The following is a 26,811-nucleotide window of genomic DNA, read 5'->3' as shown; positions in this document are numbered from 1 at the left end:
CTACCATCTTTCCTTAAACTTATCCAGATCAGGCATTAGTAATAAAGCCCCTAGAAAAAATAAAGCTAGATATGTAGAAATCAAAGATTCTAAGTCAATTAAGTCTTTTGCAAGCTTCAAACTAGAAAGCTTACAGTTTGTGTAGTTCCAAAGCATGAGCTGTATTTTGTATAGGAAATCACATAATGTATGTCCTTGATTTCTTATCTCCAATGTGCAGATGACACTTTGAAACAAATTGTCTCTTGCTCTGGTAGATGTCTCGACGTATTATAACATAGTTAGAAAAAATTGTAAACAAAATAATGAGGAAAAATCGTTTCTACTTGCTGACCAGCCTGCATTAACTGTTCAGTGATGTTTTTCCTGGCTACTCATACTGCTGAGTTCAGCAATCATTCCTATGCCTTTCCAGATTTCTCATAATTCACTTCAGAAGTTGTCCTGCACTACACAGGATCACAGGATGGGTACAGTGGAAGGGTCTGCAGTGGATCCTCTGGTCAGACCTCTCTATTCCCTATCCCAGAGCACATGGCGCAGGATTGTTTCCAGGTGGTTCTTGAATATCTCCAGGGGGACTCTACAATCTCTCTGAGTCATCCACACAATAAAGTTCTTCCTCAGATGAAACTTCCACTGTGTTGTTAGTTTATACCACAAACCACAACCTGAACATGAGTTACAAAGTTATTACTTCTTTGTGGCATAATTGTTTTCATCATTATACTTTGCCATCTCTTCCTCAAGAGGAGTTTCAATACATCTACTACCTAATGAATGGGTGGAAATACTGAAGTACCTTTTTTTTTTAATATAGACAGGATGTGTGAAATCCAGTTTAGGTTTTTTCAAGTTTTGCTCTGCCTTTGTTTTGAATCTTTATTTTTAATTCTCTATATTATTTTCATCTATCTTTATTGATAGTTTTATGGTTTTTGTATTGTAGTGTCACTTAAAAAATTATCTAACTGTACTCTTGAACTTGTTCTTCCTGCTCATTAATCTAGTGGGAATAGAATTCATCACCCTGCTTAGCCTCTTTTAAAACACCCATGACTTTCTATTCTAATGCAATTTTGTGAAATTCTCATTAAGGAAAGAGTTTTGTTTTGAGATGTAATCTAAGGGAAATAAATATCCTACATATGATAGCTTTGTGAGACTTTCACTGCACACATATTGCTCACTAACATTGATAAGAAAAGGTAGTTCAGATTTTGTTAGACATTAGGAAGCACAAGACCAAACCAAGTATTCAAATATATTTAATCAGGTTCCTAAAAGAATGCCAAGTTATTTTAAGGACTGAGATTTAAAAGTATGCAGAAATAAATATGGCTGTATGTAAAGTATCTATGCAACCATGAAAGGCTGCAGCCTTTTGTCAAAAATGAAACACATCCTTTTATAATTATGTAATTCCAAGACTTCATGCTATAGGAAGTATGCCAAGCATTACAATATTTAACTAAACTGAAATGTTTTATCACCGGTGGAGATTGTGAAGGTTTAAAAAGAGAAGTATGTGAGTGTGAATGGCTCCACAATGTAGTATAAAAGACAGCAGATGATGGAAGAGGCTCTTTGTGTGTTCCTAGTTAACATAGGGGAGTTCTTGGGGTGTATCCAATGTATCCATAATTGGAGGGTAGGATCATTGCTATGGTAGTGTAGCAGCCTTGAGTGTTTGTCCATAGACGTTAAACACTCAAATAATTTAACACTGAGAAGTTCTGAAAACATAACTAAAAGTCTAGTGGCACTGAGAGCAGAAATAATCACTATAGTGTGACTTTGAAATATGGACATAAACTTCATGTGGTATTTCTTATTGCTGCTGTTGTGCACAGCACTATTGTACAGCTAGGAACAGAGAACCAAGAAAGATGTTTTCTGGCTCATCAAGCCCAGCCTTCTCCCACTGGGGCAATGCTTGTTATTTTCTCCATCTAATTAACAAATCAAGCTTTTCAAAGTAGCTCTCATGAGCACCAAGGCTCTCCTTGCACATCCCCATCTTTTTTCTGTACAGTTTCTAGTCTTACACTTTATTCATCGGGCAACTCAATTTTGGCACAAAATTTCTATAAAGCTTTCTTCTATTAAATGTTTCTTTCCTGAGGTGTCTGGATGGCACAATTATGTTCCTGTTGTTTAATTTCATTTAGTCTTCAACTCTCCACAGCAAGAGTTAATACAGTTTTAAAATGAAGAATTGGAAATGTGACGTACTTCAGATGAGTCCCCACTGATGTCCTATACAAATCAAATAATATTTGCCCCTCACTTTTGGAAATATGTCACTTGATGTCTCCCAAGATGGTATTTGCTTTTTCCAGGCTTCATCATACTGCCTCACACTTTTCCAGCCAACATTTACAGATCTTCACCTTTTCCAATTGAATATGCAGCTTATAAACAAATGTGTTGTTATCTTTACACATATGACATGTGGGTTTTGATGTTAAATCAATCCCTTTTTCTCACATTCTAGTTTCAAAATTAAATCAGCTCTCATGATTGACACTGCAGTGGTACTCTCTTTTATATGCATTACTGGCATTAGAGGTTTACTGACAGTTATCAGATTTTTTTTTTTTGTCATACATCTTGAACTAAAAAAATTGTAGAGACTGTGGTTGCTTTTTTCAGTCTTCACATATCATTGTGGTTTGACAGATGTAGTTAAAATCCACCTTTCAGGCTCTGTGGTTCCACATGTTAATTCCTCCAGAATTCTTTGGTGATTATTTATGTTCCTTTGCCCTTCCTAGCTTGAACCATTGAGCTCCCTGAATTTTCCTTCTTAACCTTCATTCCTGTTAATTAATCAGCTTACTGTCATCTCCATCTGCATTATAATCTTTACTGAATAACAAGGAAGAATGCTTACAAAACTTTTTCTAAATTTACTCGCATCTCTGCCATCTTACTTTTTTCCTGGTCATTTATATATGTATGTCTATACACAGGGATAAAACAGGTAATAACACATACATATGCAATTTTTTCTTACTATTTGTTTTATGTCAGCTTGACTTTTAGTAATCTTGAGCATGTACAGCTGCCATACCTGTGGATTTCTGCGTCTTAATTCTAAAATCTTCGTAGCTGACTGAATTTGCATTTGTTTTAAATTCATATTCTCATTCACTTTCTTGCTGTTATCAAAAAAAAAAAAAGAAAAACACCTAGAGTAAACCCTTTAAGATCTATATTTTAATTAAAATTAGTTTTCTATTGCATATAGAAATGTCTATAATAACTTTCTCTCCTATTCAGTGGTACATCCTGAAATAATCCAAGTGGATTATTTACAGAATTAAATTTAGGGATGTAATTAAGCAGAAGCCACTATGTATTTATTTGGTTTCATTTGCCTTTATTTGTCTAAATAGTCCTTGAAAGAAAAGATCATGTGCTTACAAGTGCTTCATTATTTCACCCAGGGTTTTTAGCAATGTGTTGGCCCACCACAAAGGGTTGTGTTGTCCATTGTAATTTTTTCTGTGTGTCACTGATTATTTTAATAAACTTATATTTTGTTGTGTAATAAAACTACAACAATGAGTTAAAAAAAAATAATTACGACTAGACTGTCTTTGATACTGTGATGTGTAGACATCTGATGGATTTTTTGGCTGCATAATACAAATAATGTTTGGATTAATTGTCTTTGTTATTCATGGTTTCTATGGTTTCCTATGGAACAAGCATCTATTTTTGTACAGAGGGAGAGAAAGTTGGAAGTGTTAGTCTGCAGTGATGCTCTAAAAACATTTTCATTTAAGTCAAGACAACACAAGATCTGAATAATGGTTACAGTTAAGATTTTCTATATGACTATTTACTTTTATTTAGTTTCATTAGTTTTACACTTTTAGCATATAGATTAAACTGCATTATATGTACAATCAAGCACAAAGTAATTATTCCTTCTCCTTTTTATCACAGGTTCCTTGCAGCTTGGAGTACTGGGATGAGCTTCAGAAGTCATTTGTTGCATTCAGGGAATTCAGTCTATCAGAAAGCAAAGTCTGTGAGCTGCAGTTGCCCAGTATCAGCCTTGTGAACGATCAGAAGGAGCTCATAGCCTCTGACCTGTGGAGGATTGTCCTCAACAGCAGCCAGAACGTGGCTGATGACCAAAGGTAATTTTAAAGGAGGAGGGAAAAAGACATCTAATGCTACACTCCTGAGAAATCTGTTTCAAGAGATTTAGAAATTAAGATACTTTTTTTAATATGTGATAAGAGCAGTTAGTCCTGTGCAAGGTTCAGACTGTGGCTCATCTTCACACAAGGGCATGGAGTGTGCCCAAAAAGAGCTTTCCTGTAGGTTCATAGGCAGCCTGGCAGCATCATAACCATTCATTTTTTGAATACAAGGCTTACTGAAAAGTGCAGACAAAAGAAGGCTTAGGTGTAAGCCTTACATCCATCCTGTCATATAGTCATAAACAGTCTTCTCCCATGCAATACTTTCACATCACCTTGAGTCTCTCCTCAGTGCAAGTCAACAACTATTTTAAAGGTATTGAACAAAATGTTGTTATTTCAATAGTATTGCATTATTATTCACACAGAGTACTTACTATGCTAAAAGAAAAAAACACTAATCAGTGCTTTTTAAACACTGGGGATCCATTTTTCATTATATTTGCAGCTAGAAACACTGTGCAATGACAGATATTCACTCTGTTTGCATTCATTCCATTTTGGTTAATATGTAGAGTATAAGAAATAAGTTCTGTCCAGAAACAGCAGTGGAATTGCTTTCAAAGACCTGCTTAACATTTTATACTTAGAGCAGAAAACCCAAAATTACTCTCTTGGACCATTGGTATTTGCTGATTCTTGCTGCTTGTTTATAAACCCAAGCTTCAATGAGTATGTAGCATCCATGTATGTGTTGAATGAAGCTACAGAATTCAGAGAAATCAGAGCATATGAGCATGGCTAACAGAATCAATGAAGAAAATTAAACATCTGGTTTCCATTAATAGTATCAGGTTGGAAATGATTTCTTGATGTTAATTGTGAAAGAATGCATTTTCATCATTGAGAAGTTAAGTGTTTTAGACAAGGTTAATTCCACTGAATGTGGGACCCTGGCAGAATTGCCTTCCTGGTCAGCTTAACACCACAGAAATGTGAACTCGGTGGGAACTGGAAATGATGTAGTGAAATTTAGTAGATTTTTTTTCATCAAGGCATTTAGCACTGTAGTCATATTTATTGTTTTCTGCTGGAATAGGGTTTGTCACTAGATGCAGTGTTTCATTCAGGGAGCTCTGATAAGCTAATGAGCTGTAATTGTTCAGAAACAACAGGAATTAAACAAGAGCATTTGCAGTTCACTGCACAAGGATAGCAGGAGATGAATGAAGGCAGCAAAGAACATTTACCTCACTACTGAAGCATTTGAAGGTAAATAAACAGAAGAGAAAGAGGGAAGTCAAAGGAAAGTTCCTTGAACTGACACCTACCTGTCCAGAGGCTGCAGAGTCACTAGTCCTGATACTTTTGTTAGCCTGGGGAATTCATAATAGCTTTAAGAACTGTAGCTTATACCTACATGAACTAACAGTAGACTGGAAATTTAAAGATTTGTATAGGTCAGGGTGAGCTCCAGAAGCCAAAAACCTGTGGGATATACAAGGAAACCCTCTGATTTCAATTTCAACCCTCTGATTTCAGGAGAGAGAAAAAGTTCTATTCCCTGCCTCAGCAGTGTTTTTAATTTGGAGACATGGGTTTGCTCTCATGACACCATACCTGGAGTACTGTGTCCACTTTTTGGGGCCCCAAACTTAAGAAGGATGTGGACCTGCTGGAGTGATTCCAGAGAAGAGCCACAAAGAGGATCAGAGGACTGGAGCATATCTCCTGTGAAAACAGACTGAGAGACTTGGAATTTTTCAGTCTGAGGAAAAGGTGGCTCTGAGGAGACCTTAGAGCAGCATTTCAGAACTGAAAGAAAGCTGGAGACAGATTTTTACAAGGACAGGTAGTGATAAGGGGGGGTGGATTTAATCTGAGAGAGGACAGGTTTAGATGATATATTAGGAAGAAATTCTTCACTGTGAGGGTGGTGAGGCACTGGAATAGGTTGTCCAGAGAAGCTGTGGATGCCTCATCCCTGGAAGTGTTCAAGGCCAGGCTGGGTGGGACTTTGACCATCCTGGTCTAGCATAAGTTGTAACTGCCCTTGGCAGGGGTATTGGAACTATGATCTTTGTGGTTCCTTCCAATCCAACCCTGTCTGTGGTTCTATGATAAAAATTCAAACTGATCTCTCTAACTTCAGACAAAGCTGCACTGCAAACTTTCTTAAGGATAGCTGCAGGAAGGACTGGTGTGGAAGAAATAGTTCTGACCAGTCAGGAGTGATCCTTCTCAGAAAACCTTCATAGGTCAAAACAAGAGCAGCTGTTCCTCAGATATGAGGCTTTGACCTACGGTGTTTGAGGCACAGTGGCTTTTTCTTGGGGACAGAGCAAACATGCCAGTGATATATCACTGACCTGGAGGTTTTGAGACAGGCCCAAGAACTGAATGAATGTGGTTACAGCTACAGAACAAATTGAAGGTAGTGGTTAAGGCCTGAGGGATCACGTTCTGTTAAAGGGAAGCCTCATGTAGGAGGTGGTGAGAGAAACTGTGGACCTGCAGAAAAGACAAACCTTTCTAGATGTCTAGTGGCTCATAGGAAGTCCATGTTGGAAGTAACTTTGCTGAAAATGTGGCTTCATCAAACATACTGCTGCTGGTATGGATAATTTCTTCTCAGCAAACACTCTGAAATATGTTCTAGATTCGACTTAACCAAAAAATCCCCGACTTTCTTGGTTTTGAGAGAGAGACGGTGCCCATGTTGTGGTAAATGTCAAAGTCTTGTTCCTAAAGCCAGCATTTAACATGGGATTTTGCAGACTTGTGGGAAGAGCCTCAAGGCTTAATGCCAGTGCTGAGTGTTAAACTAGGGAATTCTAATGCTGAGGGATCTGTGAGAGCAAGAAACAAAGGCTGTATAAAAGTTGAACCTCAGTTTTTCTTTACACTCACAATAATTTGATGTTAATTACAGACTGCAACTATATGATTGGTTAACAATTATAATACACTATTAATTGTAAAGTCTAAAAATGCTTAGTCTTGGTCAAGTTTATCTTCTTAGTTTGATGTTGTATTTTGGATCAGACTCTAACCACTGCCATATGCATGCAGCTGCTGCTCAATGATGATATTTTTTCTTAAAATTCTGCAGCATTTTTTTTTGTGGTAACCTCTGTGATATGCTAATTATTATTAGCAGAGAGCTGATCCATTGTGGTTTAGTACTTTATTACTGATTCCTAACATTGGTTATAAGGTATGAAATTTAGGTGTCTCATGTGACAGGAAAACAACGTTTGTGAGAAGATGTAGATTCAGCTGATACGATGAGCAGTAGCTGGCAGGGTGAAATAGAGCAACCAGGAATGAATATGGGAATATGCAAAGATGTCAGGATTCAAATCCTGTGGTATGCAAGTTCTTCTGAGATTGATCAGGAGCTAACTGGAAGTATAAAAATCAGAAGCTGTCTGGTGAAGGGCATAATATATACATGTATGTTGTTTATTTTTGAGAATTTTGTATCCCATTCATTATTTCTATGTATGTATAAAGTTTGCACTAACACTTATGGAAGTTTATTCAAAGAATGAGCAAATTTGAAGTACTAAGTGAAATAATTTAGCATTTCTTTGGGGAAGGAGTACAGTGTTTATGAAAGAAATCATATATGGCATAAATGACTGTTTATGGAAGACCTTAAAACAGGGGATTACAAAAAATGATCACAGAATAAATTATTTTTATGGGTTGCATTTGCCTGTTGCAGGACTAACAAATAATAATTGAAATTACTTTTTAAGCTCTATTTGGTTGGTGAGACACTAAAGCCCCTTCCTGGTTTGGTTGGGAATGATTATAATTTTTTTGTTTAAATGGGTTACATTACAAGATGTTTTATATATTTGTGCATCTCCTGTGTAATTTAAACAGTATTTTTATAATTACTGACATATTAATGTAAAATAGTAATTGAAAATGCCTTAAGATACAAACCATGAAACAAGTACAAAATTTTTTAAATAAGCCCTAAATTGCTACTTTTTAGAAATTCAAGTGAGGAATCATGATCATGTTTCTTGCTAATTGTTTCAGCTTTTATTCAAAGTAAATGATGTACTGGATTTTGACCTCTAACAATTTGGGTTCAGACCAGTATTTGAGTCATAAATTAAATGAGTTAAGTGGTCTCTTTCTTCTTCCCAGTGGATATTTTTCCATGTTGTAGTTTCATCACAAATGGCAGTTTTGGTTTAAATATTTCTCTCTTAAAATAACAAGAATAATGCAGATCACTGCTAAGTCATTGTTCTCAGTTGCCATATGTTTAACTTGAGCTGCTTTGCATGATGTGAAATATCATAATTTATATGACTTCAAGTGTAGATATTTTTCATTTTAAGTATTCTGATATTTCCCAGCACTTGAAAAAATAAAGAAAAAAGAAAAATAAAAAAATCTGGTAATAAAGTCAGATCACTTTTATTTTTAATTTCCTCTGATTTTGCCACATTCCTCCTTAAGCATGATGTGCCAAACACAAAGCAGTAGAATCTGGTTCTTCCTCTTCTTTCAGAGCTGAAAAATTGTGGACAGTCCACACTTCATTTTGTAGCTCCAAGGAAGCCATGAAATGTGGAGCTGTTTTTGTATTGTATTCACTTGATTAACAAATTTTGATTTCCCAATCACATCTTCTCCTGATATTAATGCTCCTACTGTCATTCATCAAGACTTAATAGAAACTTTCCTGTATTTTCAGTTAGCACAACTTTATTTGCTGTTTGTGCACAGCATGTGATAAAGGGCTGCGGTTTTTCATTTTTGTGCTCTCTGCAAAGTTAAAGAAAAAAGTGGCAACGCTGCAGGTCTGATGGAAGTCCACCTAGGCAAAAAATTTAAATGGGATTCAATTTAAAATCAAGGTCATGGTAGTGACTACAGTTCCTCTGTAAATACTTTATTTATATCATGACTTTTTATTACAGATGGGTTTTTTTAAAGAAAGTACTATAATAATTTGATTGCTGCTTTTAGTATATTTTGTACTGTAGCTGGTTTATACTGTTACTGTATTCTTATTTTCATAATGACATGGGGACTATAATTCTGAATATGGTTTCAGGTTGAGTACAAATCAAATGGAGCCCCTCACAAATAAAACAATTACACTTCAGAAAAAGTCTGGGCAGATGGGAAAACAGTGGTGAAAGATTCTTGTTGCATTTCTTTTCAGATGGCTCCTAGAAGGCTATTTCCTCTCTGTAGGGACTTCACCTTCTTTACCATCATGGTTTAAGATGCCCTGTCCTGCTCCTCTAAGCCCTCCACTACCAGCACTTGTCCCTCCCTGGTAGGGGAGAGAATGCAAGGCCAGTTCTGTCCCATGGACAACACTGTCCCACCCTCATTTGCTATTTCTCTCTTGTTAAGTTTTAAAGCATCTGCTTGAACTCTGAATTTTGCAGGGTTTCAGTGTTGGGCCTTTTTCTTTCTAAGGTGACTCCATCAGGAAACAAAAAGCAGCTTTGAATCTTTTTGTTCCCAACATTTTAAGCTGCTGAGTATTACCTCAGTGGTCTGTTGCTTGTGGAGCAGAAAAAGTGGAGAAAAATTTGGCTAAAAGCTTTACATTATTTCCCTGGTGTGAAGCTCCTGCCACATTTCCTTCTGCATCAAGCATGTCCTGTTGTTCTGTCATCATGGTGTTTATGAGTGAGAAATTACAAAAGTTCCACCATAGTAGAATGCTCAATGAATAAAAAGAAGATATACAAAATTTTACTAAATAAGAAATTAGGTTTTGTTTGGTTTTATTATATGAAAATATGCATCTCCAAAATACCTCAAAAGAAATAAAAATGCTTAGTCATTGATAGGTGAGTTAAGAAATAGGTTTCTGAGGACAATAAATATATATTTTTGGAATAAACCTCAAATATGAGAAATAAATGTCCTTCTTCTTTACTGCAATCAGTGTTACTGCTGTTCATGAAATTAGATCTTAATTCAGAATATCAAGGTGCAATTATTTTTATTTTAAAGTTCTTCATAGTTTGGTTAATATTTGTTTGCACTTCTCTACCCCAACAGAAAACTGTTTTCATTTCATATGCTCCTGAATTTCTATTTCTAATCAAAATTCAACAAGCAAAAAATCTTAAAATATTAATAGTTACTTTGAAAGAACTAACTAGTTTATAGATTGAAAAGTACTTAGTTGTTTAAATCAGCATATGAATTTTTGTCCTTTTGGATTTGTTTCTTCCTTTGTTCCAGCAATCTAATATCCATGGCAGAGCAAAGTGAAACATCCTATTTCTCTGTTATCCAGTCCTACAGATATTTTATCATGTGAACACAAAGAATAATTTTATTTCCAAAGGTGTCAGTTCTCGAAAGGTGTACAATACTGGTTTTGGAATGTAAACAAGAAATTTAAAGAGGTAAAGAAGCACAGGAAAGCAGCTAAAATTCTGATTAAGTCATTTATCTTTCATACTTTCCTGACCCAATCCATTCTTAGTATCCTTTAATAATTAGCTAATCTTAGTTGGGTTTTACTGCTGCATAAGTATTTTATGTCCACAAACCTTAAGTTGGATTTAAGCTCTGTAAATAAATACTATACTAGATAGTTACTGCAACACTAAATCATACTGATCAATTTACCTGTCCATGGAATTCCATGCATTTGCAGCTGAACATTTTGAGTACCTACTATATTTGTGCATAATTTTGAAGTGAAACACATTGCAGGGTGAAAAATCTGGTCCTAAAAGATTAAAGTATGTTGTTTAGAAGGTCATTGTTCAAATCTAAACTTATGTTTCAATTTAAAATATCTTTTAAATGTTAATGGAAGTGGATTTATGGTGCTTTATAAAGACTAATGACTTTCTGACAAAAATATTAAGTTCACCTTAGTCCATCTTTCATTAAATCTTATTTTAAAAATAAAGACATTCTTTGACTGAGGATGTGGTTGTAATTCTCTTGAATCAAGTCTAAACTTTTAAGCTAAAACTCTTGAGAGCCAAACTTCAAATGGAGTGAGAATGAGGAGCATTAAGGATAGTTTTTGCTAAATTAGAAAGTTTATTTGTACTTCTATGGTGTCTTAGCAGGTTATAGAATTGTGATGTAGTGTTAGTTCCTCTCAAGAGACTGAAAGACAATGCTTGGAAATTCATGGTGTTAGGAGCACAGCTATGAAAAAAGATCAGGAGGGTGGCACTTTAAATGTATAGTTAATATGCTAGTAAAGGGCTCCAGACTGAGTTTATAGTACTTGGAAATAATTCCTGAATCATGATTTTAGAGTGAGAAGGGCAAAGGAAATAAAACTTACAAAGACTAGGGGTTCACACATAGAAGTAGTTTGATGGTTGCAAATTGGATTCCTTAAAATCAAGTGGAAGAAACCAAATTCTCTTGACCTTTCATCTCATTCTTATAGCATTAATAAGAATAATTACTCTTGTTTAGCCATTTCAACAATTTAAGATACCTGGCATATTTTGGGGTTTTTTTCTGCAAATAGGCTTTGGGTTTGTGATTCAAATATTTGTAAAGTGAAAGTGTAGTTTGATAAAAGTATGGATGGATTATAATCTTGTCTGTTACAGTCTGCTTTGGAAAAAGTACAGACACTGGCATTAGCAGTTAAAATAAAACCATGATGTTGTCTGTGTCAGAAAATGAGTGTGGAACATCCTGAATTCCTGCTGTAAAGCTGCAGAATTCTGGAAGTGTTGAAGTACTACTTTGTTACCTTCCTTCTGCAGCTCAGAAAGTGAATCTGGCTCCCAAAGCGTGTGCGATCAGCTTGTGACCCCCACGGCGTTAGCGGCTTGCACCAGGGTTGACTCCTGTTTTACTCCTTGGTTTGTGCCATCACTGAGTGTGTTGGTCCAATTTACCTGTTTGGAAGTGCACTTATGCCATCATCTTGATCAACTCGGCACAGGTATGTACTGCTTTATGGAGAGTAATAAAAACATAGTTCACAGATGCTGCTTAAGCACTCTCCTGTCCTGCTCTGTGTAGTCCCCATCTCCTCATTCAAACAGGCATTCTTGAAACAAGCCATCACAAACAGCCACCAGTGGCACAGGCTTCAGGGTGAAACCAATGACTTGTGTGCACTGAGCCTGTCCCCAGGGCTGGCAGTGAGGCTGGAAGAGCAGCCCCTCCCTGCCCCCGGGACGGGTAACTGTAGAAGCCGTCTGTTTTCCATAGTCTGATTAGGGACAGCAGGTGCCACTTCACTTTTGAGCCATCTTAGTGAATGAATTTGATCTTTTACATTTTCCAGTGTATTAACAGTACTGTTAAAATACTTGAAGATTTTGCAACCCGCTTAGTAAAAATTCCTTGGAAGAGCTCTGAGAACTGCAGATTTAAGTTATTTCGGTTATGATCTTTTGGAGCTACATCTGGTTTTGTTCAGTGCTCTCTGTCATTGCATTAATGGCAAATACATTCCAAGAGATCTTTAGATTATTGTCTGATTTTCAAATGCCAGGAATGCTTTCTATGAAAGATGGGCAAACTTCTTGGATCATTTTGACAGGGACAGCTTTCTTTGTGTGTAGGTTTTGTATTTCTGCAAGTATTATAATATATTCATTATCAAATCATACCAAGACTAACATTCAATGACTAGCAAATAGTTTCTTCTCAGTCAGCTACCTCTATCAGTACGTAATCTTCCTCACTATTACAGTCCAATTTCAGATGCTCAGTCTTTAAAATTACATATTCTGGAAGAGGCAAAAATCAGATTAAAATCAAACGCAGCTGTTTTATTTCTCAACCTTGACTGAGTTTATGCTGTTGTTATTGTTGTTACAGCATCAAAAGGCCTTAAGTTTTGGGGCTCCTTTGTGCTATGTTATACACAAAGGGAGCACAAAAGTTGTTGTATCAATTACAGTTTGTAGAATAACAGGGCTTGATCCTGGATAGGGATGAGTGTTTTGGTTCCAAATCTGTAGAGCACTAGAGCATACGATAATTTTAAGCATGTGAGTAGTTCTAGCAACATAAATAATAGCATCAGTGGAAATATTCACATGCTTAATGTTACACAAGGGGTGAACGTGCCTTGCAGTGTCTGCTGCCTCAGTGCTCAGCACTTTGCACGACTGAAACTTCAACAAACATGATAAGATCTTTTTGTGATACATTTCTCATGCTTTAGTCTCAGGATACTGTTTTGTTTCATTTCTAGTATTATGGGGTAGTATGTCGCATTTCAGTGGGTTTGTGGTCTTGAGCTGTCCATAATTGCAGCAAAGACAACTTCCAGTGTGGAGCCTGTTGGCCTGTACAGTCAGATGTCAGCAAATACTGTATTGCCAATTTTTATTGTGTTTGTAATGTGCTATGTGTGGAATATAATATACACCTACTGTAGCAAAAATTCTCACAGAAATATGGTCCCTGTTCCAAATAGATGGCAATCTGGAGTATTCAGCAGTGTGCAGATAAAGAAGTTTCACTGGCTGGTTTGTTTACCATGAAAAGATTTTGCTCTGCAGATACTTTTTGTTTGCAGCTGCTATTAATTATGATACTGTTTTACATCTAACAAACAGTGTGAACAGGATTCATTTCAGATTTCAGAAATGTCAACTCTTTGATAGATTTACTTGTTTTCATCTTATGAACAAGCAGTAAAAACACAATTTACAAAAACATAAAGAATGCAGCAATGGTTTTAGTCTTGTTTGTTCTTTTACTTTTCAGCACCACCAAAGTTCCTTCAGCCATTTTTATCTGATAAGAGCATGCCATCTGAACTAGAATACATGATAGTTTCCTTTGATGAGCCTCATGTGTATCTTCGTCAGTGGAACGATAAGTCAGTGTTCCAGGAGATCCAGTTTTCGACTCAAGCTGACTGTAAACTTCTGGAGTGTCGAAATGTGACCATGCAAAGTGTTGTGAAGCCTTTCAAAATCTGGGGGCAGATTGCTGTTTCCAGCAGCACAGCAGGAAGGCTGTTCGACTGCACGATAATGGTTGACCCTATTTTCATCAGCTTTGGCCAATACGCACTTCATTCTCTAAATACAGCAATTCAAGCTTGGCAACAGGTATGCAAACACAATAATGAGAAAAAATATAGCTACTGGGATTACTTTAATAGCAAATTAGAATATCAACTGCTTTCATTACAATATTTCAGGATGTAAAAACCCTAACTTATACTGAAATTGTTTTTTCCTAATACACATTAATTCTGTGATAGCAATGAAAATTAGGAAAAAAGTATGTAAAGGTAAATGTAGCCAGAACGGCCTGAATTTCAGTGAAGCTACATGGATTCATATCAGAATAATCAAAACCCAGGTCTTGAAATGCAAAATATTCCATTAATTTATGAAAAGGTGAGTGCCTTTTCATGATACAGCAGCTCAGCTCAGTCTGAGCAACAGCACATATTGTTTCCAGCTACTACTTCCATCCTTATTGAAGTTCAACGCTAGTTTCACGTTACATTCTGTGCAAGCAGCATTAATGGCTGAAGCCAGCCCCAGTATAAGAAACTTGCTTCTGCAATGACCCCTCAAAGGCCTGTAATTCCCTTACTCCACTATAGCCTTGAAATCAAATCATTCTCTTCATCTGCCTGAAGACCTATGTGGAGCCTGGGAATTAATTACCTATCATGGCACTACAATAACAAAGCCCCCAAAAAAGGATAAAACATCTGTTTTATATCAAAAAATTCTTTTTTAAGGGCATTCCATGGTTTTCTTGTTGCAAAAGGACATTCATAAAACAAGATCTAGTGTGATTTAAATCTTCACAGCTGGCTCAAATATCAATGTGAACAAAAATCTTTGTAGCTCCAATTTCTGGTTTTTGTCATATTTTGAACAATGCTTTTAATAAAAAACAAACAGAAAGTATAAGAGAGTCCTTGTAGGCTGCTTAAACCCAAAATATTTCTGACTTAGTACTAGTCCCTCATCCAAGACATGTGTGGCAACTACTGCAAAATGGCCTTCAGAAAGGTCAGTTTCCTCTTAGGATGGGGGAAAAGAGATCTCTCAGACATAGCTATACATATAAATAAAATATGGTGCATAAATATTTAAATGTTTTAAACCACATCACAGTGTGAATGACTGACTGACTACTCTGTGCCTTGAAGGAATATTTTGAGTTGAAAAAACTGGAGTTGTATATTTGATTAAGTAGAGCCATATGTCGCATGGTATATTGCTGACAGGTACATTCTATGAATAGTTGGTACTGATTTATACATGGATTTGGCAATGTTAACATGAGCCACAGGAGGATATAATTCTGTAATTGTTGCTGTAATTTTCTCGTTTCCTCTCATGTCAGGGGTACTTGCCACCATGTTCTGATGTGGTGGGTATCTGGCCCAGAGTATTTGAGATTAAAAACTTGCATCGCTTTGAAATTAGGGAACAGTTAACACACAAGTGGGTTCAAAATAGCTTATTAAATTAATTTTTGCCAAGATGTTTTTTATGTGACTTTACCTCCAGTTTGAGGGGGTTGGCATGCCCTGAAAGGGGAGGGAATACATTTCCCAGTAATAAGCATTGTTTGATGTCTGCTGTTCACACAAAATGCAGTATAAATGCTACAACTAAGCATGAATTTATTAACCCAGAAGGGTTATTTGAATTCTCCACATATTTTTTACTGGATTAAAATCTACAACAAGTGATGTTGGAGTCAGTAGACAGACAGATGAGGCGTGAAACAATTTGGCCATGCACCTTTAGGTCAGGAGTTCAGAATTAACAGAAGCCTCTGTAAGTGTCTTTGTTTTCTAGATATGGACTGATTTTTGTTGTTGTTGTTATTATTTGGTGGGGTTTTTTTGGTTGGCAGGTTTCTTTTAAATTAAGTAATGGTGAGCATTTTGAAAGTACATTAAGCCTAAAAAGTACCAGGCTTTATACTTCTAAGTCACATGCTGAAAATCTGAGAGGATTAGCACTTTTTAAAAACAGTTTCCCCTTCTGACATATTTCACTGTCTAATCTGAAATCCCTGTTTAACTACAAGCAGTAACTGGCTAATGCACATCTAAATACAAAGCTAGAGTAATGGCTTTAATAATTAAAGACCTGGGCAAGGAACTTCAATATTGTTATTAATTTAGTTTTATTATTTAATAATAACACAGAGACTATCAAGTGAGATAGAAAATGCGTGTTTCCTTTGAACATACATTGGTAGAGCATGTGGTATTCTTTTCCCTTTATTTGGGCATTTAAGCCTTCATGAATTGTTTTACAGCCTTATTGTTTTGAGATATCTAGAGACAGAGGTCAGCTGAGAAAACAGCTCTCCAGGTATAGTACAAAGTGTTATTTCTGGGAAAAAGCTTTTCCTTTGTGGTCTCACATAAACCAGGCATTGCGGCTCTTTTCCCAAACTCCTCCTGGTTTAAACCTGTTTTAGGCCACTAGAACTTCTTTTCCTCAAGGTCTGAATGATGCTTAACATTTCTGTTGGCAGTTGCATAAGTTTTCTTAATGAGCTGGGATCAGTCTAAATGCCATCTGTGATTATAGTGGTTTCCCTATCATTCTACAATAAGCACAAAGGACAAAGGGAAAAGGATACAGAAGGTCTCTACCTGATAATGCCAGGACATTGCTATGAGAGTGAAGTTTAAAGAATCCTGAGGAAAATGTTCTTTTCTCTTAGAGAGCCTTCAAGGGAGACAAATTGCAAAAGACTTTCTGTGAAAAAAACCATTACTAGGTGATAGTGTGTGTGTATGTGTCCGTGTGTGTGTCTGTGTGTACACGAGAGGGAGAGAAAAAGCTTGCACACACCTTCAGTAGCTTGTGAAGCACAAAGAAAATTACTTTGTGCATATGAAGAGGCCTAGGCTTTTATGGTGTGGGTTTTTTCCAGATCCAGAAATGCTTTGAAATAGCTGTGAGCTAAGACACAAGCAAAAAGTCCTGAGACTGGAAAAACCTGGTGACTAGTATTATGTGGGATGTTTTTCCCCTCTCTGAATAGAATTCACAAAATATTTGAAAGACCAATAAAGGAGAGACACTTTCCAGGCCTCTCTGAGAGAAAATAACAGCTGAAAAATGATCTAAAGAGGGGCAGGAAATTGTCCCCCAGGAACTGACCCTAATCTGTATCTGATTCAGGCTGTTAATCTTTTGCTGATTCTTTTGATATGGTGTTTTAATTCAGAGAGGGTTTTTTCCCTAATCCACACTTAGGTGTTTTCAGCTCCTAGAGTCATCATTCAGCCCTTCAGCATCATTGCCACACAAATGGCCTGGTTCTATTTGGTTGAATTGTGCCTGGTTTCTCTAGACATTCTTTTATCAATCAAGATGTCTTCACTCCATCCTTTTGCTGACTTTTTTTTTTCCTCCTTTTCTGCTTACTCTAGAAGCTTCTACTGTCAGACTTGAGCAGCAATGTGGGATCCAGTTCCCTGTGATGGGTACAGGGTGCTGCTGCAGATCCCTAAGGACAAAGAAGCATGGGTGTCCAGTTCATAGTTGCCACACTGAGCTAAAGCATCCTCAAGCTTCCTTGATGTTCTGTTAGTCATCTGTTGTTATCAAGACTGGAGGCATCAGTAGCTTTCTCTCAAGCCTGGCAGTACAGAGCAATGTCCTATTATGCAAATCTTGGTGTTTCCTTGGTTAACACTTGGGAAGTATTATAAAATGGAACCTAAAATACCTCCTTCACTTAACTTTGAGAACTGTTGTTGTTAAAAGCATTGAATTCTAGTAGCAAATCTAGCTTTCAAGACTAATGATTAATGGCAGTCATTCATCAGCACCAAAACGTGTACAAGTGTATTAATAATTCTTGATAGGATAACATTCCTCAAGCAGAAGTTAGAAGTTCTATGCATGCCAAAAACTCACTGGATTCTCTTTTCCCTCTGGGAAATGCCAAAACCTACAATCTGTGTTTACTTACTTGACACTAGGTTTTGCTACTAAGGTAAAAAAAAGGAAGTTCATCATCTTATGGCATTGTTCTTTCAATCTCTGTGTATCAACAAGAAAATGTATTGGAGTGAAAAGAAAAAGCTTTTCTTAAATTCCCCTGGGGTTGTGTATAGGTTTGACTCTAACAACATGCTCAGCTCTGTGAATAGTAAATCCTCCCTTTTAAAAAGAAAATTTTGCAAAGCTGTAACAGGAAAATACATATATTTGCGGTAGACTTATGGGTATGTGGGTATGGCAGCTTGACAGTAAAAAGTCATAGATCCTCCACTAGAAAATGCCAAAATAAACTCTGCACTCACTGTAAATGTCAGCCTTTAGCACACTCAGATCTGCTACTGAATGTGATACAGGCACACTCTGTGAAGAGTTTTGCTGCTTGGAAGAAGTGCAGTTTTGGTTATGCTCACCTGGCTCCTGTTTCACAAAAGATACCTGATCTTATGCAGAAGAAGTAAAGAGATTTGGGAAGAAGTTTTAATCTGAATATTCTCATGCTAAAATATTCCTAGAGTGAATAGTATTTGCACAAACACTCCCAGGCAATCAGTCTGACATTCAGTTACAAAAGGAATTACAACCTGCCTTGATTAAGGACAAAGAGGCAATAGACACAAACTGAAACACAGGAAGTTCCATCTGAGCATCATGAAAAACATCTTAACTGTGAGGATGACCAGCTACTGGAGCAGATTGCCCAGAGAGGTCATGGAGTCTCCTTCTTTGGAGATATTTAAAAGCTGCTTGTATGGAATCCTGTGCAGCTTGCTCCAGGTAAACCTGCTTTAACAGGAGCATTGGACTTGGTGGCCGGAGAGGTCCCTCCTAGCCCCAGACATCCTGTAAATTCACCTTAGGTTCTTCTGGAGAAACCAGCAGTGAACATGCATTCAAGGATGCTAAACTGGACATGCCTTGCACACTTCACTTCTCAGAAAAACTTCCATGTGCATCACCCAGTAATGTGCTACAAACAATGCACCAAACTGGTTTTCAAGGATAACTAAGGCTGCATAGGGATCTATGAGGAAATATTTCTCTCCCTCTTGTTTGATCTCTGAATTTCTGCAGGCTTCCAGACACATTTTTATCAAAGAGCTAAGGGATCCATATGATTAGAGGCAGGGAAGGTGGTAGCTTTGTAATGTCCATTTAAAAGGTCCACTGAGAGAGCAAGGAGGGAAAGCAGAATCAGCTCTCAAAATCCATGGAGGTTCCATAAGTTAGAGAAATCCTTTCTTCCCCTTCCTCATGGGAAGAAAGGATGAGAAACAAGTAGCTTAGCTGTGTTGTGAAGAGGGAAATCAACCAACAGAAAAATGTTGTCATAACAGTGTGCTAGGAAAGATGGGTCAATAAGAGGTAACAAAAACCACAAGAAGATGAATATTTTGTGTTAGAACCATTAAATTGCACAAAGACTATCCAAATGTTGGTTTCTTTGAGTAATTGTTGCAGTTGCTAGATAGTTGCTTGTAAGTGGAAGGTGCCAGCCCAGTTGTGACTGGGACAGAAATATATGAGAGATGATCTCCAAATCAAATTGTCAGTCACACTTTGACCTCTCCCATACAGGGGATTCTAGCTCATGCCTTCAGGGGTAGAAGACCTGTAGCTGTGGCAATTTTTATGACTGTCATATAGTCTCATTGTGCCAACAGAGTGACAAGCAGCCAGATGAAAAGCAGCAAGAGAGGGATAGAAAGATGCTCAGAGAGAAAAAATATTGTAAAATTTAAAATACTTTTTTTTTTCCTATTAAATGGCATGATACATTTTTAAACCAGTCTCATGGAGCTGTGAAAATACTCTACTCATGTCTCCTTTTTTTCCTTTTGTTGTCTTTTCAAGTGGTATCAGAGAAGAGGGAATATTCTGCTGATCCACAGCAATATTTCAAATTATAAGCAGAAGCTGGGGAAGAGGAACTGTAAACCTGTTGGCCTGAGAGCTCAGCTGTCAACTCTTCATTCCTCCCTGCTCAGCCTGTTGTACTGTCTGCCCTATGTAACATCATTTCCCACTGAATTTAATGTTGTTGAAGTTGTTTACCCAAATTAGAAAATATAGTTTTATTGTTGTTTTAAATTGTTAAGATTTGCATTACAGAAATATAAAGTAAAATTGAAGTCTTAGGATATATTTTGCCAACCCAGAAACTAGATTTTGCAGAGATTATTATGAGGCCAAAGCTGAGGGAAGAGATCTTGCATTTCTGTGTTGTAACAGTCGCCACTGGGCAGGCAGCTGCCAAATGTCCTGCAACTGACATTGATTCTTCCTGGCTTTCCTATCCCTTTCCTTTCAGAACCAATGCCCTGAGGCAGAGGAGTTTGTCTTCAGCCATTTTGTGATCTGTAATGACACCCAAGAGACGCTGAGGTTTGGCCAGGTGGACACTGATGAGAACATTTTGCTGGCTACTCTCCACAGTCACCAGTACAGCTGGCGCTCGCACAAGTCCCCACAGGTATGTCAGAAACAGCCCTTCCAGGGCAGCCTTTGCTGAAGCTGATGGTGGCTAAAGCTGATGGTGGCTTCATGCACTCATTCGTTGGTTTTCTCTGTGGTCTCAACCATCTCTAAAGTTCCAGTTCCTTCAGGAGTCACACACTGGGGCTGCAACACAGAGAAAAGGTAAACAAAGTGTGAGGAAAGCCAGAAGTCTTTAAAAGTTGCTCAAGGGTAGAACTGGATGTGCACTTTTTGTAAAACAAAGCAGTTGTGTGAAGCTTCTGAAAAAAGGAAAGACAACTTGCCAGGTTTCTATAACTAAGTGATCTGTGTTTCCTGAGATGTACATTAGAGATTTGGGGAATTTTTTTAACCAGTTGTTTTTACCAGAAGCATCTGTTCACTGAAATTGTTTGCAGAAGAGGGTCAAACTGGACAAAGCTCTCAACTTAATGCTTCCCTTAGAAAAGATTTGAAATTGTCAGAAACACCCCACTTATATAGTTTAAATGATCAGTTTCTGGGTTATGGGATTTTTTGTTTTAAGGATAAACACTGAAATTGAAATAAAATACTTTTAAACTATCAACAGGAAGTATTTCAATGAAACTGTAAAATCATTTAAGTTGGAAAGACCTTTAAAATCATTGAGTCCAACCCAATGCTACCACTAAACCATGTCTTCCACTAAACCATGTCCCTAAGTGCCACATCTATTAAAGACTTTAAGGGATGGTGACTCAGATATTCCCTGGGCAGCATGTTCCAATGCTTGACAACCCTTACCATGAAGCACCTTTTCCTAATATCCAATCTAAACCTTCCTGGCATCACTTGTGGCCCATTTTCTCTTGTCCTGTTACTTGGTACTTGGGAGGTAGTAAAAAATAGACTTCTCATCTTTGTTCATGACAGGACAAGAACTTAAATCTAATTTAAAAAGTGTTTGTGAAACAGCAAACCCATTTCTTCTCTTTTCTGAGTATATACCCAGCTCCTGCTGAGTATGAAACTACAGAGCTGTGCCACCCCATTTGCTGAGCAGTAGTCCTGCCCTGAAAAATTACTAAAATTTTAAGAGATCCTAGGAGGAATGTGGTGAATGGGAGTTCCTAACTCCTCTAGAGCCCTAAGAAATACCAGTCTTAGCATGTGAGAAAAAAGGCAAATTTTGAATTGTAATTCTAAACAGGACTTGTGCCCACTTTCACCACTGACAAGTTTCAAGTTGCACTGGGAGGCAGAGATGGCAAATTTACTGTGGTTTTCATTCACATGTCAGCTGATGGATATGCAAAACTACTGAATTTTACATGAATGTGGTAATCTGTGCAGAGCAAAATCTGCCAAAGTAAACAATTGCAGTTGACACTGAAGTCAGGGCGTAAGTCAAGAGGAAGCCAAGCTCATAAAGGACCATCTTAGCCCAGCAACAGAGGAGCTGTTATAAAAAGTGTGTGCTGGTGTCATAGTGCCAGAGAGAGGCCTTTGGAGACTTTGAGGCTGTGGAGTAGCGTATGTCCCTTTCCAGGTTTTAAAAGACACTTTTACTCATACATGCAAAGTGCCTGTGATGCCCCATCCCACAGGTGACCAAACCAAGTGGTGACTGTGCTCTGTGCAGCAGGGCATGTGTCAGAGTGTGGGACAAGATCCCCACTCATCAGGTGACTTAGGATTACAGTTGTTGTAATTCCTCTTGGTTGTTTGGGGGAGAAAGAAAGCTAAATAAGTGTAACCTGTAACTCACAACCAATTATCACTTGCATTTGTAGCAACCTCCCAAAATTAGATTTAAACCTTTTCATAAATACATGGAAGAAGAAGAAGGAAATATTTAAAGTAATGCAAATAAACTGAGAACTAAGTAAGGCTTTCCTCTTAAAAAATTCTTACATTCATTTTCTGCTTACTTACATAAAATTATTCAGTGGTGAGAATCCTCATTTTAGATAGATCTACAAAAGTTGTAGTTCTGAGTATGATGTATATTCAGTAATGGTTCAAACTGGAAGGAGTCTTAAAAATGAAGATTATCTCAAGCAAGTGAAAAGTTGAAGAATTAAAAGGACAGCTCATTACTGATACTTTCTCTTAGTTGCAACTGAACTGCTAAAACCCACCATCAGAATAAATGGCATTAGACATCTAACACCTGGAAAACTTAAACTGTGCTTTCAGTCACAGACTTGAGCAGTGCAAAACATTCCATTTTCATGGCTGCTATTTAAGTTTCTTATTAAATGAAAAACAAAAGTGCAGGATGAAAGGTGAAAAAGTCCATCAGAAGCCTGATCACACATAAGGGAATGGGTGAGAGGACAGTAGGAGCTTCAGATTCATTTTTCAGATATTCATTCTTCAGCTAACAGTTGGTGATGTCAAAGGGTTTCCCCATTCTGTTTTGCTCTGATCAGATTTAGATTCAATGAAGAACTGGGCTGATAAAAAGTCAGGAGTGTCATGATGGATTCCCATGTCCCAGGAGATGGCAAAGCCAACAGCTGACTACTGACTCAGCCACACTGCTGGCCAGCAGGCTCCTCTAGTAGGGAGGTTCTGCTTCCCTTGTCCCAGCCTTTGGAATAATTTCAACATGATTTCTGCTCCCCTAACATTTTTAAACAGCCATGTCTTGCTGGGAAATCTAGAGATTAAAAAACAGCACTGAAGTAATTTCACTGAAACTACATGGGAGCAGAGGCTTTTTACACACAGTTGAGATAGAACCAAATTTTCTTTACAAAGGTCTTGTAAAGAGAGAGCGTTGGCATTTCCCTGTAAGCCTTTTCATTTGCCAATACAATTCCATTGTAAATACAGCATTCAGAATGGCACTTCATCTAACCAGTACAATCCCTTGTCATTTTAAATCATACAAAAAAAGTTTGTTTAAATATTATCACGAATGTTGTCCTGTACATTTTTTTAATGATTAATACAAACCCTTGAAATGAAAACAACAACTCAATCAAGACATCAGGTTGTCCCTGTTATACTGTGGCACTTTTCTAATTGTTTCCATGCAAAACTATCTAGCAGCTTGTTATCCAAAGGTCAGAATAATGCCCAAGCAAGGACAAACCCTCTGAGTGTCATATTCATGGAATGCTAGATGACTTCATAGTTATGAAATTATTTCATTTCTCATGATAATTCCTGACTTGCCAAGTTAGTGAATTTTAAGAACTCTGAGAGCAGATTGTAAGATAAATGTGAAATAATCCATACTTCTGGAGTCAGGGACTTCCCTCCAGGCATTAGTTCATACTTGACTTACTTGACTTACTCTTGGGGATAAAATGAGTTAGGACAAGGTCTTAGATACCACATTCTCTTACTGGGAAAGAAAACCAACTTGCACAACTTTGGCTGGCTCATGTTTCTTGTTACACAGGCACTAAGAAGCAGCGGTTGCCATGAAATACTTTATTTAACCTCTGCAAAATGTTTTTTTAGTATGGCAAGGCAGTTCAGTTAAATGAAAATAAATAGTTTTAAAAGGATTGTATTTCTTCTACATTCACATCAATAAAATTCTCCATTTTTCTTTTGCTAATTAAGAATAGAGATGTGGTAATTGCCCATTTAAATTCTTTAACATGATTAAATATATATACACCTAAAATATATATTTTAGCAGATAGTTTTATAACGATTTATTTACATTTAGAATTAATTTATTATTAATGAAACTATAGGCTAAACTTTTAAAAATTTCAACTTTTTTATGTTACAAAAACAGTTACAGCGCACCAAGGATTTGGATTTATCAGCTCTTGATGGTGTCCCTCCAACTGTTTGGCTTAACTTAAAGCTCCTTGCTTCCTTCCTTTTTTCCCTGCCTGGATCCTTTACATTTCAGGGAACCTAACCTTTCCCTTTTAACTTTCACTCTGATTCCTGCAAGTCTCGCTACTTTGGCTAAGATTTCAGTAATAAGTCTGAGGTCCGATGTTCACTCTTCTACACCACTCCATCCCCCACATTTTCCTCAGATTTCATGAGGGTTTGGCCCCCCTTAGGGATAAGACACCCCCAATTGTATAGTCCCTTTCAGAGCTGGGGTAGGTCCAAAACTGATGGTATTTGAGGCTTTAAGCAATTCTATCTAAAGCTGCCAGATTTTGTGAGTTCCTTCTGCAGATTTTAATGAAAGTTAGAGGTCTGTTAGATATCACTAAAAGGGAAGAGAAGATACATCATTCCTGTGCTCTACAGACAACACTGGCTCCTACATTATTATTGGATCAAGTCTGCACTCCTTATCTTGATCTTCACATTGTTTTGTGGGATGGGCCCAAGTTACATCAAAAGTTATGTTTGTCTCCAAGACAGCTGTGTTTTTTAGATGAACTGGAGCATATGATACATAGGGTGAAACTCTAAAGTTAGAAGAGATCAGATCTTCCTAGTAATTTACTCAGAGTTAAGGAATTCTGTCTTGCAAGACAGTAGGCAATTGGAGGGTCCCACTAGGGATCACAGCAAATGTAAAAACCAGAAATCCATGTGAGAGTCCCCTGAATGCATTCTGCAGAGATTGTTTGCTTATGAACAGACAGCAGAAATTGTCTATAATGTGCTAGTTATTACTAGTTGTTTTCCCCACACTCAAATTTCAGCAGAGTCCTCTGAGGAAGCCCAGAGTGATGGATTTAAGTTCACTGGTGTGCTTTCTATGCAAAACATAATGTTGCATAGTAGAAGTTTTAAGAAAGTAGCAGTTCTCAAACCTTTCTGTATTCTCCCTCCAGGGTTACAGTAACAGTTACACATTTTCAGTTTTCATCGTCTTTAACTTGAGGCAGCAGCTACAATGGATAAAAGATCAGTTGCTATGTTGAATTGGGCAATGACTTCAATGAGAATTTGGGTATTAATAAAATACATTTATTTCTTATCAAAGTAAGTACATATGCCTGAAACTGTGTCATTTTATTGCTACTTTATAGAATTTGAGGGAAAATATATCTATCACTTTTTTGATCATACATTTAACAAAGTCTTGAGGAGATATTAGTACTGGTTAGTACATTATTAGTACCTTCATTGGAACATATTTAAAATTTTTCTTATTTTAAATAGTGTGTCTGTGAACACAAATTCTAAATTTTATAAACATACTTTTTAAAGGCTACTGTAGTCTTACAAATAACAAATTTGCTATATGAGAACTTCCCCCTCGTTCTACCAAACAAAAAGACTGAAACCAAATTTTGATTCATGTTGCAGCAGGATCACAATTCATTGTTATTTACTTCCAAGTTGCTGTTCTTTTAGATATTGGGTTACATAATGTGAAAAATTACATGCACTGCTCTGGGTTCAAACCTTAGAAACTGTAACCTATATATCAGTTGTTATTGGGATATTTTCTCTTTTTACTGTTGAGGAAGGTTACAAGTTCTCTGAACAATCTCTTGTACTTTACATAATCCTTCCCAGGTCATTAGAGAACAACATCAGGCAAAAAAAGCTGTATGTTATTTTATACTGTTCACACAGTGAGAAGAGTACTATTGCTTTTTTGGGGGGTTCCTGCATTCTAAATCAATGCTCATACTGTATTACATGTAATTGAATTTCTAGATAATATCTGGGGCAGATAAGGATTAATATTATCCATGAACATTTATAATTTGGTTACTGTTCCTTATTAACCAAAAGACTTTTCTGCAATGTCTAGGGTGAGTTTGTACCTGTGAGGTTCAGGTCTGCTTTGCAGGTGATGTTGAAGTTCAAGCTACTTTTGTGGCCACTGCAGTTGACAGTATGCAGAATAAATATTTCATTCACTGTTTTTCCAAATACTAGTTGGTTTTATTATTGTGTATTTTAATCCTAATCAAGAGCCACCTTGTATTGTGAAAACACAGTAAAAAATACAAATCAAGCTTCTCTTTTAATTTTTCAATTAAAAATTTCTTTAGCTTCAAGTCTTAGAATTCAGCTCCGTCTGCAGAGCTACATTTCCTCTGTGCTGCTGCATTATCACAGCTTTTATTTTACTATCTTCTATCTTTTAAAATAACAACTGCCCCCACACCATTTACCCGGTCCTCACCTGATTCTTCCCAAACTCTCATAATTCATAGCGATTACCCTTGTTCCCCCCAAAAAAACTTTTCCTAGTTTCACTTAGAAGACAAATACAGTCTAAAGAACCTTGGTGAAACCAAGCTAAGTCTGGTGAATCTACAAGCAAAGTAGAAATCAAATTTGCATCACTAAGC

The 26,811-nt window shown here is 37.0% G+C and overlaps 1 protein-coding gene across 5 annotated transcripts in view; it reads left to right on the top strand.

The window, feature by feature from the left end:
• Positions 1-26,811, top strand: part of VPS13B (vacuolar protein sorting 13 homolog B) — a 434,757-nt gene that overhangs the window by 367,385 nt on the left and 40,561 nt on the right. For all 5 annotated transcript variants that reach the window (XM_077187531.1, XM_077187521.1, XM_077187524.1 and 2 more), the window contains 4 exons: positions 3,958-4,154; positions 11,909-12,090; positions 13,875-14,224; positions 20,430-20,591. In XM_077187531.1, coding sequence (XP_077043646.1) covers positions 3,958-4,154; positions 11,909-12,090; positions 13,875-14,224; positions 20,430-20,591 — 891 coding nt within the window. The remainder of the gene's footprint in view (positions 1-3,957; positions 4,155-11,908; positions 12,091-13,874; positions 14,225-20,429; positions 20,592-26,811) is intronic.

This window comes from Agelaius phoeniceus, chromosome 1 (genome assembly GCF_051311805.1).
Source record: "Agelaius phoeniceus isolate bAgePho1 chromosome 1, bAgePho1.hap1, whole genome shotgun sequence".
In the NCBI taxonomy this organism is placed as follows: domain Eukaryota; kingdom Metazoa; phylum Chordata; class Aves; order Passeriformes; family Icteridae; genus Agelaius; species Agelaius phoeniceus.
The sequence above is the reverse complement of the archived record's forward strand: the minus strand, read 5'-3'. Positions and strand labels throughout refer to the sequence as shown.